The sequence below is a fragment of the Lepidochelys kempii genome, chromosome 21 (genome assembly GCF_965140265.1).
Source record: "Lepidochelys kempii isolate rLepKem1 chromosome 21, rLepKem1.hap2, whole genome shotgun sequence".
NCBI classification, from domain to species: Eukaryota; Metazoa; Chordata; order Testudines; family Cheloniidae; genus Lepidochelys; species Lepidochelys kempii.
Genome location: NC_133276.1, coordinates 807,350 through 824,573, shown reverse-complemented (window position 1 = coordinate 824,573; position 17,224 = coordinate 807,350). Strand labels below are relative to the sequence as shown.

The 17,224-nt window shown below is 58.2% G+C and overlaps 2 protein-coding genes and 1 long non-coding RNA gene across 5 annotated transcripts in view; 1 reads left to right on the top strand and 2 right to left on the bottom strand.

The window, feature by feature from the left end:
• The window catches only part of DENND2C (DENN domain containing 2C), a 47,544-nt gene extending 46,030 nt beyond the window's left edge, over positions 1-1,514 (bottom strand). Inside the window, exon 1 of the mRNA XM_073320193.1 lies at positions 1,491-1,514. The gene's annotated coding sequence lies outside the window, so the exon portion shown is untranslated. The remainder of the gene's footprint in view (positions 1-1,490) is intronic.
• Positions 63-8,225, top strand: LOC140901406 (uncharacterized). The gene is made up of 4 exons (XR_012155840.1): positions 63-314; positions 5,137-5,301; positions 5,398-5,602; positions 7,301-8,225. It is a non-coding gene; the product is annotated as an uncharacterized lncRNA (long non-coding RNA).
• On the bottom strand, positions 4,820-16,921 carry AMPD1 (adenosine monophosphate deaminase 1). 3 transcript variants are annotated; one of them, XM_073320203.1, is made up of 14 exons: positions 16,387-16,921; positions 14,966-15,128; positions 13,513-13,678; positions 12,286-12,505; positions 11,287-11,416; positions 10,655-10,849; positions 10,215-10,346; positions 9,920-10,083; positions 9,612-9,738; positions 8,855-9,021; positions 6,815-6,935; positions 5,954-6,127; positions 5,545-5,655; positions 4,820-5,195 (listed from the first exon to the last, which is right to left on the bottom strand). In XM_073320203.1, exons 1-14 carry the CDS (start codon positions 16,662-16,664, stop codon positions 5,037-5,039), a joined length of 2,307 nt encoding a protein of 768 aa, XP_073176304.1. In that variant the 5' UTR covers positions 16,665-16,921; the 3' UTR covers positions 4,820-5,036. The 3 variants fall into 3 exon arrangements, with proteins under 3 accessions (XP_073176304.1, XP_073176305.1, XP_073176303.1); XM_073320204.1 differs by having other exon boundaries at positions 8,855-9,018; XM_073320202.1 differs by having other exon boundaries at positions 5,118-5,655; positions 8,855-9,018.
• Positions 16,922-17,224: the final 303 nt, after the last annotated feature.

Below are 17,224 nucleotides of genomic sequence, written 5' to 3'. Positions count from 1 at the left end.
CCTGGTTCCACGCCCACCCCACCGCGTGAGCTCGGGGGGCGGGGAGACGGCTTCCCTCCCGCAGGCATCGCTGCTGCCCGGGGCGGGAGCCACGGACACTGGGGGGGGCGGTGGGATTCTCCGGTCACGGGCTCTGCGAAGCCCAGCGGACCTGCCAGCGTCGCCAGCGCGGAGAGGCGGCGGGGCCCGGCGGCGGGGCCCGGCTTCACTCGGCAGCCAGCAGCGCCGCCGACCTCCCCTGCCGCCCTGCGCGGCGCGGCCCGGGGCGCTGGGACTGAGACGCTGCTGATTTTGTCTAGTCTACGGATTGTCAGGCAAGGGGGGTCTCGGACTGTCCGGGCATCGCCTGGCCACCCGCGTCCCCCTGTGTCTGTGCAGTGCCCGGCGCCCCGGGACCCCCCCCGGCCCCGCTCCCCCCGTGCCCGCCCGGCGCCCCGGGACCCCCCCCGGCCCCGCTCCCCCCGCCCGGCGCCCCCCCCGGCCCCGCTCCCCCCGTGCCCGCCCGGCGCCCCGGGACCCCCCCCGGCCCCGCTCCCCCCGCCCGGCGCCCCGGGACCCCCCCCCGGCCCCGCTCCCGGCCCCGCTCCCCCCGTGCCCGCCCGGCGCCCCGGCGCCCCCCCCCGGCCCCGCTCCCCCCGCGACCCCCCCCGGCCCCGCTCCCCCCGCCCGGCGCCCCGGGACCCCCCCCGGCCCCGCTCCCCCCGTGCCCGCCCGGCGCCCCCCCCGGCCCCGCTCCCCCCCGTGCCCGCCCGGCGCCCCGGGACTCCCCCCCCGGCCCCGCTCCCCCCGTGCTCGCCCGGCGCCCCGGGACCCCCCCCCCGGCCCCGCTCCCCCCGTGCCCGCCCGGCGCCCCGGGACCCCCCCCCCGGCCCCGCTCCCCCCGCCCGGCGCCTCCCCCCGCCCGGCGCCCCGGGACCCCCCCCCGGCGCCGCTCCCCCCGTGCCCGCCCGGCGCCCCGGGACCCCCCCCGGCCCCGCTCCCCCCGTGCCCGCCCGGCGCCCCGGGACCCCCCCCGGCCCCGCTCCCCCCGTGCCCGCCCGGCGCCCCGGGACCCCCCCCGGCCCCGCTCCCCCCGTGCCCGCCCGGCGCCCCCCCCGGCCCCGCTCCCCCCGTGCCCGCCCGGCGCCCCCCCCGGCCCCGCTCCCCCCGTGCCCGCCCGGCGCCCCGGGACCCCCCCCCGGCCCCGCTCCCCCCGTGCCCGCCCGGCGCCCCGGGACCCCCCCCGGCCCCGCTCCCCCCGTGCCCGCCCGGCGCCCCCCCCGGCCCCGCTCCCCCCGTGCCCGCCCGGCGCCCCCCCCGGCCCCGCTCCCCCCGTGCCCGCCCGGCGCCCCCCCCGGCCCCGCTCCCCCCGTGCCCGCCCGGCGCCCCCCCCGGCCCCGCTCCCCCCGTGCCCGCCCGGCGCCCCGCTCCCCCCGCCCGGCGCCCATCACAAGGGCCTCGATCCCCGGAGCCGATCCCCGCAGCAGAGGCCCCCCAGGTCGGGCTCTCACCGGCTCGTCGGCGCCGCTCCCCCCAAAACCCCCCCGGCCCCGACTCCAGCCCCGCTCAGGGGGGCCCGCGGGCGTCTCTAGCTTCATACATTTGGGCAACATCCCATTGGGCAATGCGACAGTCACTCAGACACCTGGCCCCGCCCAAAGCTCCGCCTTTTAAAGGGACACGCACCGCAGGACCCTCGTTCTCTCCTTGGCACCTGGGGCCTTGACTTGCTGCTGGGGGGCGGATCGAGGGGTGGGGTCCGTCAGCCTGAGCCCCGGCCCCGACATGACCCCCAGGGAGACAGATTCCCCCCCTGACATGACCCCCAGGAGGCCCTCGCATTCCCCATCCTGACCCCCAGGGAGACCCTCATCTGTCCTGCCCTGGGGGCGCCCCCTCCTATGCCCACACCCATCGGGGAGAGCCGCTGAGTCCTGGTGCTGCCCCGTTCTTTGTACAGTGCCATGCACAGGCTGCCCACGCACAGGCTGCCCACACCCCGCCCATCTCAGGGATTGCCACACAAATGAAAATTCATCCCAAAATGGGGGAAGTGACACCTTCACTGGGGTTCAGGGCTGCAGTCGGGGAGCACAACCCCACCAGTACCGTGTGAGTTAGTTGACCAGCCACAGACAATAGTGACTCGTAGGTGCGAGCAGTTCCCTCAGACTCATGGTCTGGTAACTACTCGCCCAAGCTATATGGTGGGATCCCATTTGCCAGACGGGGGGTGAGGGCTACTCCTGACAAATACTGTCCAGGGCTCAGGCAAGCCCCATATGGCCTGCCTCAGCCAGGAGTAAGGTCTTTGGAAATGGGGCCTTCATCCCGAAGGGCTGCACCCCAGCCCAAGCTTCCTGCCCCCTGAATGCAGCTAGGCTATGGGGCCCTCAACATCCAGGCCCACAAGTGCGTGACCCCACATGCCTCTGGAGCTTTAGTTTACATAACAGCTCCCGACTACCCCAGGCTGCCTGGTGCTTTCCAGCCCTGTCACTCCCTTGGGCACGCAGGAGGCAGTGCCACCCTCTGGAGTCTTGGCGCCTGGCACCATGGGAACAATCTGGCCATTGCGGAGGGTACAGCGAGGATTGGGAAAGGCTGGAACTTCAGGCAAAACTCACTGTGACGCACCCCACCTGTGACCTCATTATTCTCACCCAGAGCGATACACACCAGTCACGCCTTGCCAACTGTTCATGCAGGCTCAGGTGCTAGGATGGCCCGGCGCCCACGGCATATTGCAAGGTGCTGTCAGTGCTAGGGGCTGTAGGTGCCAAAGATGAGCTCAGCAGGCATGTGTCTCTCTGTGTTGTGCAGCCTCTCCCAGCGACCACACAGCCCTGACAAAGCCTCTTCACACTTACTCACGTTGGTTCACACCGAGATATCAGAATTCAGCAGCTGAAGAGCCAGCGACTGGGATGATCCTGCCTCAGGCCCCAAAAGCTTAATAGGAAATCCCATTAGGAAGGAATGGCTGGGACCCCCCTCTCACCCCCCCGCCCGTGAAACAGAAGGGAAAGTGGGGGTTGCTGACAGCCCTGGGAGCCAGCGCAGCTACACAGTATAACACAATACAGACTAGTATGTAATATAATTAAATATCCTATGGACCATATTACCACCTAACAGCTTCTGACACTATCCATACACTCTCGATTTATTTCTCTGGAGGGAAAATCAAATTCCATACCATAGTCCAATACAACAAACTAAGTCCTGAAGACGGGGCCCAGGACTACGCCAGACATGCAGCCAGTGTTCTGTGGGGTTAAGAGGCAGGAGCTGGGTCATTTACTTGTGGATGCTTGAAACTTGCATATGTTTTAATTTTGTGTTTTGTAGTTGGGGCCCCTGCTCTTGCAAGTAAATGCAGGGCTGTTGTGTTTGTTACAGCAGTGTAACTGCAGTGAAAAGCCACTAGATGGCAACATTTAGACATTAATTCCAAAGGACAGGATAGGAGGACTTGTGGCACCTTAGAGACTCACCAATTTATTTGAGCATGAGCTTTCGTGAGCTACAGCTCACTTCATTGGATGCATACCGTGGAAACTGCAGCAGACTTTATATACACACAGAGAACATGAAACAATACCTCCTCCCACCCCACTGTCCTGCTGGTAATAGCTTATCCAAAGTGATCAAGAAAACCTGGATTTGTGCTGGAAATGGCCCAACTTGATGATCACTTTAGATAAGCTATTACCAGCAGGAGAGTGGGGTGGGAGGAGGTATTGTTTCATGGTCTCTGTGTATATATAAAGCCTGCTGCAGTTTCCACGGTATGCATCCGATGAAGTGAGCTGTAGCTCACGAAAGCTCATGCTCAAATAAATTGGTTAGTCTCTAAGGTGCCACAAGTACTCCTTTTCTTTTTGCGAATACAGACTAACACGGCTGTTACTCTGAAAGGACAGGATAGTTGTTCTGTGATTCCCTTCCTGTCACTGTACATTTATTAATGGCACAAATATTTAATCGTAGGCTTTGTCTCTCAAAGGACGATATATTATTACTAAGAATATCTTCCACTTATAAAGCACTTTTTCATCTATAAAAAGAAAAGGAGTACATGTGGCACCTTAGAGACTAACCAATTATTAAGGTGCCACAAGTACTCCTTTTCTTTTTGTGAATACAGACTAACAATACAGAGTATTGTTACAGAATACAGAGTAACAGCTGTTACTCTGAAACCTTTCTCATCTATGAGGCTCAGGGCAACACAGTTCAGCTAATCCCCCACCCAGACACCTCCAGCACATGCCCGTGTGTGTGTGAGAGACAGAGCGGATGCCTGCCAGCTCCACCCTTTCCTGATCCCCACCCATGAAGGGCTGCCATTACCTTCTGGGCTATTGCTTATATGGGCTGGGCCAAGGGACAGAGATAGCTTAGTCTTGACGTGGTCCTTCACCTGTGCTCCCTCACTGTCAGCACTTGCCATGAGGATGGGCAGCCTGAAACTTTGCAGGGCTGATTCCCTCAGAATAGGCTTATCCCCATAATGTGGACTGGTGCAGTATAGCCTGTCCCTGGGATGGGTGTTATTCTGCATACAGCATAGATACAGCACTCATAGAAGGCTGGAGCTGAGTCATTTGCTTCTGATTTGTGAATAGCTGAACAGGCAGAATCTGTGTTGCCACCTCTGGTGATTTAATTGCCACTCACAATATCTGAGTTTTTTCTTAAAGCTCCAGCTCCTGGAGTCCTGCGATTAAGAGAGATTCTCACCTTTTGCTTGCAAAGAGTACATTTCCAGCCCTTATGGCTACAGAGACATGCCTGAAAACATGACACCAAGTGACCCAGAAACCACACAGCAAAGAAAAAGAAACCAACTTTATTATTTGTTAAAAATCTCATGATTTTCAGGGCCTGACTACTGATTTTTGAACACCCAGAGCTAGTAACCCCGCAGAGAAAGCATGTGATCTCTAGTGCTGCAACACAAGAGAGCGAAGGGCAGGCATGGGTGGGGCTCTGGGCTGCCCCCGGCCCTGACAGAGCGGAGGAGGCATCAGGGTCCAAGCAAGTTTGGGGATCTACTCCGGGGTTTTCAGGCCCTCTGCGATGAGGTTGAGTTCGTAGCACCAGGTCTCATAGCGATAGGCCATGCGGATCTGAGGTACATTTGTCTTCCAGATGTTGTTGCCTTGGGGCCCCTCCTCACGGTAATTCTCCCCCAGGAACTTGGTCTTCTCCTGGCAGAGACAAGGGAGCAGAATGAAAGGCACTGCATGGATCTATGCCCTCATCTCCCTTGGACAGCCTTCCTCTGCAGAATCCCGGCTGCCGTACTGTGCACAGGTTAGCACTGGCAGGCCTCTGCAGCCTCCCAGAGAAGCTGCTTCTGAGTCTCGAATTCCCTTTAGCACCAGGTCTGACGTGTCACTCTCCAAACAGGCAGAGCCATCCCTCCAGCTCCCCCACCCACTCTGATGCACACATGGACACAGCTGCAGGAAGGGAAATCCTCACTCCCAGGCCACTGGCGAACTGCTGAGCAGCTGGACCCTCCCCAAGAGAGATGTGGCAGACAGACAGCTGTACCTCATGGGACAGACCACATTGCAGGACACTGTTCCTGGCAATCTCACACATGTCACAGGTGCTGAGTTTGAAGACTTGGGCAGCAATGGCATATTCTTCCATCAGGGGCTCCTAGAGCAACACAAGAATCATATCGGGGCGGGGGGGGGGGGGGGAGAGGAGCATGCATAGTGCTGCATAAACAGCTGGCCCTGCAGCCAGACTCCTCCCAGCACCTGCTGCACAGCTCTGTGCCTCTGGGGGCACAGCCAGCATTCCCATTACTCTGTTACGGCAGTGCCTAGGGCCCTCTCGGAGCAGGCACCATTGTGCTGGGTGCTGTACAAATAGCTCCCATGTCCCCACACTGCAGTGCACTGTAAGGACCCTGGGTGGTATTTCCATGCCCAGGCCTGCCCTAGCACCATACCTTGGTGTAGTGGAACTGCATGGGGTCGTCCGTGGAGAGAGAGACCATCAGGCCTTTCTGGTGGAAGTCCAGCAGCGGGTTTTTGGCGTACTCAAGGAAGAGGCTGTTGTTGCTGAGCGGGGACATAGCAATGGGGATGTGGGCAAGAAAATACAGGTACTGCAGCACAGGACTCTGAAAGGAAGAGCGTGGCCGTCTTCAGGGCGGGGGTGGGGTGGGGAGCAGGGCGGTGGCAGATGCGGCTGCGTTCTCCACTACCTACAGCCAACCCTTCCATGCCCTGGCACAGAGAGCTGGGATGCGGAGCTCACAGCTGCTTTCTGAGAAGGGAAGGGTCAGTCACTGTCCTATAAATCCACGGGGAGTAGATCTGGGCTTTGCCTTGGCTTAAGCCAGTTGGTTCCTCCATGGTCTGTGCACCCTGCAAGCACAGATTCTCACCTCCTCAGCATTTTCTCCAAGCAGACGGCCCAGAGCAGGGATCTCAGTGCTGGGGAACACATGGTGCTCCAGGTGGGGGCGCTGTGTTTGAGTGACATGGGACAGCATATTACAGTTCAGTGTGTAAGAGTCATGTGGGGTGGGGCTATGGGACCGGACTGGGGCTCGGGAGACCTGGGTTCAATTGCCAGCCCTGCCACACACATCTCCAGGGTGCCCTGGGCAAGTCACTTAATGTCTGTGTGTGGGCCCCAGCCCTGCAAGGCCAGTGAAGGGTGTGAAGCAAGAGCCACTGGCATTGGCTGTGAAGACAGGGCCTTGGACAGACCATCCCCCTGCACCCTCTGGAGCCATGCAGCTCATAAGAGCATTGGTGCGGGGGAGGGGGGAAAACATTAAGAGACTCTCCCCCACACTCACCTTCTTTAGGTTCAGGCCATGGGAGATATTATCTGCTGTCATGAAAGCTGCAAGCAGGTGGGTGATGGCCCCAGCTTCCCCGCAGTGGGGTCGGAACAGGAAGGTGTTCATGCCGCGTTCCCTGTGTGCAGACAGCAATATATGCAGGGGTGCTGAAATAACTTGTGTAGCGGAGGTGCTGAGAGCGACTGAACCAAACTGTAACCCCTGTGTATGATGGAAACCTCTTCAAGCCAGGGGGTGTGGCAGCACCCCCAGCACCCTTAGTTCCAGCACCTATACATGGGGCTGATGCAAGGAGTTGGAGGACATTGCTGGGCGGGAGCTGAGCTGGAAGCCCACTTCCAGGGAGGGACCCCTAGAGCCCAGCCGGACCCTCTCCCAGGGACAGGACCCCCAGAGTCCAGCCAGACCCACTCCCAGGGATGGGACCCCCCGCGCCCAGCCCAACCCCAGGCCTCAGTGTTTGTCCTTTATTCTCCCTAGTGCATTCAGACTGGGTGCAAGGAGACAGTCTCAGCTGAGCCCAGGTGTTTGCCACAATCGCTCGTGTCTCCCTGCTGTCAAGGAAGCCCCAGGGCTCCCGCGCTGGGCAATCTCTGCGATGGAAGCACAGACCCCAGCAGAGCCACCCCAGCAGAGCCGCCCCAGCACCGCCTGCAAAACATGAACACAGGTCTCTCTGTGCTTCTGCTGGAGGCAACTCACAGCCAACATCCCCTCCCTCCATATGGGGCACAATGCCCGTGTGATGCATGGCTAGAAAGGGTTAAACATCCTGCAAAATAAATAACCCTCAAAAGACATGTGGGGAAATAATGTTTGTGGTTTTGCGTATTTACATATGTATGAGTAAGGTCCACAATGTAATCAACAGTCCCTGTCTATGCTGTATTCTGATAATTCAGAGGTCAAAAGAACATGCTGTCATTTAACTGAATTGTAAACACGGGATATCTCTGTATTCATCTCTCTTTTAAATGTATAGCAAATAATCTGTGAAAGGTGGAGGAACAATAAGTACCAGTAATGGACCTCCTTCAAAGTCATGCTAATTACCCCTTGAACTCAAACTTGTCAAAAGACATGAAATTGTATTAAGATCTTTGGGTCCTGGTTCTTTCATCTCAGATCTGCTTAGGCTTCATCAGTGAAAGTGTGAGTTGCAAGTCTGAGGTCCCAGTTATGCTAATATTCCCTGAATATGACGTTTGGATATTGGACTATAATCTATGAGCTATTTCTGAAAAAACTCTTTGCAACTACAAAGCTCACCGTCTATGCTATGAATCTGAACCTCAATTAATTGAACTCATGTCTGTATGTATATTGATCTTTTAACCCTACTCTCTCTCTTTTGTTTTTTAATAAAGTTTAGTTTAGTTATTAAGAATTGGCTGTAGCGTGTATTTGGGTAAGATCTGGAATATTCAATAGTCTGAGAGGTGATGTGTCCGATCCTTTGGGATTGGTAGAACCTTTTATTTTATATAATGAAATAAGATTTACAGAAATGTTCATCATATTTGACGTGGGTACCCAGATGGAGGCCTGAGGCTCCATCACTTTAAGACAGTGGTTTTCAAACTTTTGTACTGGTGACCCCTTTCACATAGCAAGCCTCTGAGTGTGACCCCCCCTAATAAATTAAAAACACTTTTTTATATATTTAACAGTCTTAAAAATGCTGGAGGCAAAGCGGGATTTGGGGTGGAGGCTGACAGCTTGTGACCCCCCATGTAATAACCTCACAACCTCCTGAGGGATCCTGACCTCCAGTTTGAGAACCCCTGCTTTAAGGGAACTGTGTTGTTTGGATTTCTGAGTAACCGGGAAGGTAATAAAGAAACTGTTTTATGCTGGCTTGGTAAATCTAAGTATTGGAATATCCACCAGCTTTATGGGGATTGTCTGCCCATTCTTTGCAGTTCACCCTAACTGAGTGACCATAGCTGGCCCCCACTGGGACCTCTCACAGCCCGTGAACCAGATCCCCGCCAGAGGCGACCAGCAGCCCACATACCCTGTGCGGGGACCCACCTGCGGAGGTTGTTGAGCACCGTGATGTTGGCATACATGTAGTACAGGTAGTAGGTGTAGGACGGGTTCTTCTCATGGCTCCACTTGTCCGGCTTGGGGCTCCTGATGGAGAACATGTGCCCACTGTGCTTGGACTCGTCATCCACGCTATCAAAACCGGTGATCTGCTGGCACAAGCAGACAGGAATGGGTCAGCCCCACCACCCTCCCCTGGCTTCTAGGGCTCTCCTGATCGAGGGGGTGTCTGTGAGCAAAGCCAGACGCCACCTCCCTCCCCATGGGCGAAGCAACCTCGGACACCCATCTCCCTGACCCAGGGCACGTGGCACGGAGTGCCAGACACCGCTCGCACTGCAAGCACCCCAGCACATGTAGTGCAGGAAGGGGCCCAGCTCCTCCAGCACATCCTGCCCAGAACCCCGTGCAGAGCCTGGCATGTGCAGCACAGGAGGGGTGCCGGGCTCCACCCACTAGCCTGGGCCCCCCTTAACGGACCAGCCCCTGGTAAACTCAGAAAGGAGCTTGCTTGCTCATCTCACAGGCCTCCCTCTCCTGGCACCTCCCAACCCCAACCCATTTCTCTGCTGGGGGCCAGAGCAGGGAGGGTGGGAGGCTGACTTCCCCGACCTGTGGCAGAGGGCTCGGTGCTAATGCCGAGCTTACCAGTGTGGCAGACAATGGTGGGGTCTGAGCCCCAGAGGCACCACCCCTCCCGTCAGCACTTCGTCAGGCCCAGGCCTCTCTGTGCAGCACTCACGTGTCGCAGGAATACGCTCAGTTCCTTGTTGGCCTGAGGACAGACAGTCGCTTCAAACACTGGCACAAAAATATTCTCCAGCATCTTCCCAAAGTGGGGGAGGAATTTCTTGGTCCTGAACACATCGCTGGGGATAGAGACCAGGGTTAGCCTCCAGCAGGAGAGCTGCACAGCCCCCAGCATGGACAGAACAGCTCCCCCTGAACCTCCTCTACGGACGCCCCACAGCTGCCACGTTGGTAAGTGAGGCCGCTCCTGCTCCCACCAGCCTTGCCCCGACACCCGGAATTTCAACCCATGGCACGTACTAAATCCTGGGCACTTGGATCATCCACTTCATGTTGGGGGAGTAGACCCTGTGCCGGTTGAACCAGCTGGCCAGCTTGGGCCACTCCTCCGGTGAGCGCCCGTAGATGGACAGACGGGGTTCCGCGTGCTGGTACTTGGCGTCCTCCAAGTCAGAGCTGACTTCCTGCAGACGTAAGGGTGCAGGTGGTCACGTGTGGCCCACTCACTGGCTGGAACTCGGCATACTGTGGGCCTCCAGGCTCCTTTCTGCTGCACTGGTGCCCCTTGTGTCCCTGGACCCCCCCCCACGCTCACCTTGATGATGGTGGCAAAGTACTCGCCATCAATGGTGTTTTCTGTCTTCAGGTAGAGGTCACGAAGCTCACTGGCTCCCACTGGGTTGTACTTGTCATTAAACTTGTCAAAGCGCTGGAAGGTCTGGCGCCCCTGGGGTGCAAATCAGGGTCAGAGCTGAGGGCTGATAATGCTTCATGGACCTAAAGGGGTGGGGTGCAATGGATTAAGGCCTCACTGGAAAGGAGAGGATTAACCCCAATTCTAGAGAAGGAAAAGTGGCCACCCTGCCATGGGACAGAGCTGGTGCAGTATGTGCCTGGGGAGGGGTCCCAGGTGACAGAAGGCATGTGATGGAGTGCCCTAGGAGAGGTAGGTGAGGGTGCCATGGGACATGTGGGGGCATGGCCCAGTGGCAGGGCAGGCATGGGACGTCTTACAGCAGAGGCCAACAGACTCACAGCGTGGACATCAAGAGAATCCACCGTCAGGTCATAGGGGTGCAGGTTGAGCTGCTGGAAGAGCTCCTTCAGGGTGAGTTTCTTGCCCTTGGCGTCATACACGACCCTCTCCGCGTCCACACGGTACGACTTCTTGATGAAGTGCAGCAGGTGCTTCTGGTTCATGCAGGCCGCAGCATGAATGTGGGTGTCCACCTGCCAGGCAGAGGGGAGCCATCAGTCTAGCCAGGGCCCAGACAGCGTTGGTGAGGAGGCAGGGCAGCCAGGACCATAGAAAGGAATGCTGCTGACACTGCCTGCGGCCATGGCAAGTCTGCCCTGACGTCAGGGAGCACATCAGCCTGAATCCCAGTAAGTGATGGTGACCACTAGGGGTAGAGGAGGGTACTCCCTGTGCCTGCACTCCAGCCATGCCTCCACACACTCACACCTCCAGGGATGACCCAGGGTCTGCTCAGGGGTCACAGCAGCTTGTGCTGCCCCAGAGAGAGGTGCGGGATGGAGAAAGCTGCCGGAGCAGCACCAGTGCCTGTATCCCCTGCCTGCGGAGGAAGGAGTCAAGGCAGAGCCCGCGACTCAGCCCATCTGGCAGGCCAGCCGGCAGTGGCTGTGCATCTGTCCCAGGCCCTCACCTTCCTGCAGTTGTAAAAATCCCGATGAGGGTTGTTCTTCAGCTCCTTCAGCTCCTCCATCTCATTCAGCATCTCATGCACACTGAACTTGGAGGAGAGGAACTTCAGGCGCCGATGAGTGTAGGTTTTCCTGACAGAGACAAAGGGTCAGAACCAGGCACGTTCAGGCCCAGCTGAGTGCATGGGACCTGGGGATGCTACAGGAGGTGCGAACAAGGGCACTGCTGCCATCCAGCTCGCACATGGCATGAAACTCCTGCTGTAATTACCTGAATCCTACAGCGCTTCCCACCCAGCACCACCCTGAGCACTGTACCAAGGAGGGGCGATGTCTGCACTCCCACAGAGCCAGCGGCAGGGTCACCCGCGTGGGGGCTGGGTGAAGGGAGCCTCCTTGGACACACAGCTGTCTCGGGGGCACAGCAGCAGCTGTGTAACAGTGCACAGCAACATGGCATGGCAGCTCCTAGCACTGTGCCTGAAGAAGCAGGTTCTGAGTGACATGGCCAGGGCCTGTCATCACCTACACGGGGCTGTAGCCATGACACCAAGGCTAACAGCTGCTTTCACCCAGACTGCCCTGGGATCCTTAATACCCATGAGTGCCAGGGGCTGGCTCTGTGCCCCATAACGACACTCCCTCCATCACTAGTTGTGTGGGGCCAGGCAGACAAGGCATTTAGCATGTCACTAAAGGCAGCAGGGAAACCAGCGGCTGGGGCAGTGACAGCATCCCGGCAAACTCCTCCAGGCCATGCTTCAGTCCCAGAGAGCAGCCATGGAGGCCTGCAGCAGGGCTGGGCTCCTCTGCGCACCAGGGGCCTGGCAGGTATTGCTGGGGGCCTGGCCAGCCCCTCTGACTGAAGCGGGAGCTGGTGTCCTGCTTGAGGGCTGCAAAGTTCTGCAGCGCACAGCCTCCAGCAGGGCTGGAGCACAGCCTGATGGGGGTCCCCTGACATCCCTCTGAGTGTCAGGGTGGGGGCCTGGCTGGGCACTTACATGGGTCCCTGTGCAATCAGGGCGAGGAGGAAGTTCATGTCATCGAGGAAGTCCTCGAGGTTGGGGTAGGGCAAGTCCTTGGGCTCCCCTCGACTGGCAGCCACTGCGTCAGCATAGACATAGACCACACCGCCCTGCATGCGGATGCAGTATCCCAGGTCCTCAGGCAGATTGTCCAACCGGAAAGGGTCCTCACCCTCCTTCACAGGGGGGGTGAACACTGTCCCGAAGGCAGAGTGCGGGTGAGCAATGGGCCTGGCAGGGCAGCCTTTGCCACACTGCTGTACTTCTGGGCTGAGGGCAGAGGCAGTGCCAGCCTGCCCATGAACACAGGTAGCCCACCCTGGAACCCAAGGCCAGGCCAATGGCTGCCCAGCATGGGGCCCAGACAGACACAAGCTGCTGCCGCCAACGTGCTCCTCTGGGGTAGGGTGACCAGATGTCCCGGTTTTTTAGGGGCAGTCCCGCTTTTGGGGACTTTTTCTTATATAGGTGCCTATTGCTCCCCACCCCCTATCCCGTTATTTCACAGTTGCTATCTGATCACCCTACTCTGGAGGCCCTTCCCTGCCCTGGTGCCTGGGCTGCTCCCTGCCTTTCCGGTGGTAGAGCCGGAATCCCAGCTTTCTGGCTACTGAGTCTCTCCAGGCCTGCAAGGCCTGAGCAAGAGCACGGCCTGCCCAGAGACACAGATTGCTGGCGGAGATCTGACAACTCTGGAGGGATCTAGGGCACAGAGGCGAGTGAGCGTATGCAGGGGACGCTGCAGCCACAAGAGATCTGCTTTCACATAATGCCTTCCTAGCTGCTGTGTCCAAGCTTGCTGCACTCAGCAGGGGGGCAGATCCCTTCCTCAGCCTCACAGCATCCGGGGAGGAATCACACCAGGAGGGACAGGGCCAGTCATGCTCAGATGGCTTACAAGGCAGCAGGGGACCTTCTCACCCCACTGGGAGCGTGGCAGAGACCTAGGGCATTCAGAGGGGCTCTACTCCCCACACATCATGGGGTCAGTCTCTGCTGGAGACAGGTTTGAAGCTCGATGGGGTGAGGCTGCATTCCTGTAGCCTCAACAACAGGAGTCATTTCCCCCAGATAGATGCAGGTTCAGCACCCCTGGCCCTGCTACCCGGGACATCTGCTTGCCTGCACAGCCCTGGGCTCCCCAGCTACTCTTCCTGTTTGTGCTAGTTGTGAGTTACCCTGGAAGCCATGGCTGCTAGTTACCTGGGGCGCGCCCATCATCGGCTCGCCAAATCTTGCCTTCAATGTTGCGCAGATACTGGGATGGGGTCTTGGGGAACCTCTGAAACGACTTCTGCATGTATTTCTCCCGGATGCACAAAGCCCGGTAGAGGCCTCTGCAGACAACTTCAAAATCCTCAATTGTGACCTGCAAAAGTTCTTTGTTGAGGACAGTGGTGTCTGCAGCATGTGGGAGTCTGCCCTGAGCCTGTGGGAGCTCCCAGCCTTGCTGGAACGCACAGACAGACACGCTTGCTGTGCACATGCTGGAGAACAGCTGAACCAAAGCAAGGCCTGGGTTCCCCCCAGAGCCCACCCCCACATGCCTGGTCCAAGCAGGCAGCCTGGCAGCCATTCTCCAAGCCCTGCCCTTTCAGCCTGGCTGACAGCGCTGTGGGCAGTTCAGTGGCCAGAGCCAATGGGAAAGGTCCTTGCTGAGGTAGAAGGAAAGCCCCAGAGGCCAGGACAAGCCGTCAGGGGCATTGTTCTGGAGCACGACTCCCAGCTGCTGTCTGACATCTCACTCTGAAGCTGCAGCCTAGGGTGCTGCAGGAGCTATTTTAGGAGCACAGGATGGTCCTGCTTCAATTTCATCTGACCCAGCACATCGTCAGCACATCTGATTTACTGCAGAAGGCAAGTGTTGTGTGGGCAGACCCAGGAGGTCAGGCCTGGTCACTGGCGAGCGACAGGAGCAGGGCATTGCCACCCAGCAGCTGCAGTGGCTGGCTGGGACCACAGCTAGGGAATGATGCAGGAGCGGCCATCTCAATGCACCAAGGAGTGTCCTGCCAGAAGAACCTGTAACCCACACCGTCCTGTAATGGCCCCCGCCTTTGCTGCTTGGCCCCAAGCTGACCCAGGTGGGTGGGGCTGCACCTGCGCTCTTTGATTCTCCACAGGCAGAGTGCATGCTGAGCATGGGCCTGGCAGTCACCGCACCAGGGTGTGTGCATGCAATTCACACAGTGACAAAGCTCAGCGCATGCATAGTCACAGCCTTGCATTTCTGCCCCCCTGCCCTGGCCTAGTGACTGGCTGGAGCGCTATGCAGGGATGTACTAAGGGGTCTCAGCAACCGTTCCATCTGCCGCCCTCCAGCATCTCTTCTTGAGGGGCCACAAGGGCCCTGTGCCTTCCCAGTCATCCCACAGAGAAGAGCCTATGAGTTTCTCTGCCACTTACATTGGCTTGCACCTTTGGGATCACTAGGGAATTAGCAGGGTGCTGCCATCTGCTCAGACTGAGCTGAGAGAAGTGGGGCCACTCCTATGCATTTAAACAAGGGGCACTCACGTGCACATTCCCAGCTCCCAGGTGACAGCGGGATTGAGGCAAGCAGCCAGGAGAGAGGAGGGCAGAGGGCGTTGTGGGGAAGACTGGAAGAGGAAATGGCACTAAGACTTGGGAGGGAGTGAGGCATGCTGGCACTTACCCCTGAGGCATAGTCCCCGGAGATCTGCACGCGCTGGAAGTCGGGCACTGCCTGGTACAGTGGCGAGGCAGCAATGAACTCGTCAATGGTAGAGAGTCTGGTTGCAGAAGGATGAGCCATGGGCAGAGCCAGTGCAATTGTCTTCAGGGAAATCCGCTTCTTCCTGCAGAGGACGGGGTGACCACCTCAGCCTGGGCACTGGCAGCACCATGTGCCCTACAGACATGGCAGGGCCCTGCCCAGCACTAGGGGTCAAAGGGCTACGCCCAGGTATTCAAAGGGAAATAGTGCAATTAGCAGCATCTCCTTTCCTGTCTCAGTCCAGACCTGGGCTGTCTGCACTGATAGGACAACACAATCCAATGCCTCAGCCACCCCAGATGCTGTTTGTTTCCCTGGGTCAAGTCAAGGGACAGCCTGGCTGGCGAGTGACATGTTCCAGCTCCTGTCCCAGGTGTACCAAAGGGGTTGGGGGACAGAGGCTGCAGCAGAAGCTTTGGTCCCACAAACTTGGCTCTCCGAGAATCAGAGCTTCATGATGTTTCCAACCATAACAGGGTTTGCAACTTTTCATTTGACACTAATCCTGGATTATTGGCTAGAATAACTGGACATCTGTCTGTCTGAGTACTTGCATGGCCCTTGTCACCACAGTCTCTGAATGCCTCACAGTCACTAGTAGGGGTTGCCCCTCTGCCCCATGTGCGGCAGGGTCGGGTAAGGTAAGTGACTGGCCCAAGGGCACACAGGGCATCTGTGGTGGAGCCTGGAACAGGCCCCTGGTCTCAAGGCCCAACGCAGCACTCATCTCCACTAGGCTGCCACCCTCTCAACAGATTCTGAAGAGCTGGGGAGCAGTGGCTGAACACACCAGCCCTTGGGCGATGCTCAGGCAGCATGATGAGGCATGCAGCACAGAGCAATTGGACAGACAGGCTGGATGGATGGATGGCCAGATTCAACCAGGGCTTTCAAATACTTTCACTGGGGAGTACCCACCTCTTACCACAGGGATTGTTTTGTGGGCCCAGCCCTGGCACAACACTCCTGGGGCCACCAGGCACCAGCATCCACGGAGGAGTGTGTGCTGGGGGTAGGAAGGCTGCTTGTACATGTAATGTGATGAAGCACCTGGAAACAAACAGCATGAGCTTCCCAGCAGGCTCTCCATGGCCACGGCTTCGGAACCTCTAGGCCAGATAGACAGTGGCCAGGCACGGTTGTCCCAGAGGGTTCACTGAGATATTCTCAGGCCATACTTAAAGTTTCCATCCTCTTCTCCTGGGATAAGGGCATACAGGGGCAGGGCAGGTGCTGGAGCTAGGGGCTAGCAGGGCCACGGAAAGTGTCAGAGGTGGGAAGCTTTCAGCCTGTCCCGCCCCACAGTGCCCCAGGCCTGCTGCCCCTTGCCCAGCTCTTACCGCTTGTCAGCCGTGGCTGTGGTCTCCTGGTGGATCATGTGTTCCCTTATTTCATGGTGCAAGATGGGGCAGATTTCTTCCACATCAAAAGGTGAGATCTCGTGCCTGCTCTCCTCGTCCTTTACCTCAGAGGCAAAGACCTTCTCAGCGAAGGAGCGCATCGCCTCATCCATCTCTGCAGGGAGAAGATGCCCTTGTGACTGGCCAGTCTGCACCCAGCCACCCATGACCAGGCAGGACTCCTCCCACCCAGCAGGATGAGGTGCTCCAACACCCATACCTGCCTGGCAGAACCAAACTCAGATATTAACTACGTCATTGGTCCCTTCTGCCTGCACTTCCTCTCCCAGCCACCCAACACAGGGAAGCAAGGGAATAGCTGTTGTCTTGGTGCTAATCTCTCAGGGCCTGTCATGGGCTAAGTGGGGCTAGAGACGTGTCCTGACTTCACCCAGCTCCAGAGGCACTGCTCGCTTGGGGCAGGACCAGAGCCGAGGGGGGAACAAGCCCATGGGCAAGGGGACTGAGTGGGGGTGGACCCAGAAGGGGCAGGCATGTGGGGGAACACACAGGAGGGGAGTGAGAATTAGCACAAGCCCCTCCCCTACCCACCAGCTGAGTGCTGCTCTCCTCGTGTCATTTACACACAGCATCCAAGGATGGAGGCAGTGATGAGGCTGAAGATGGACACAGAGCTGCTCCTTAAGTGGCATACAAAACATGATGGGGGGGCTATACGCTCCTGAACCGTGTGGAGAAAGTAACTAGGAAGTGTTATTTACCTCTTCATATAACTCATGAACCAAGGGTCACCCAATTAAAGTATTAGTATTAAAAC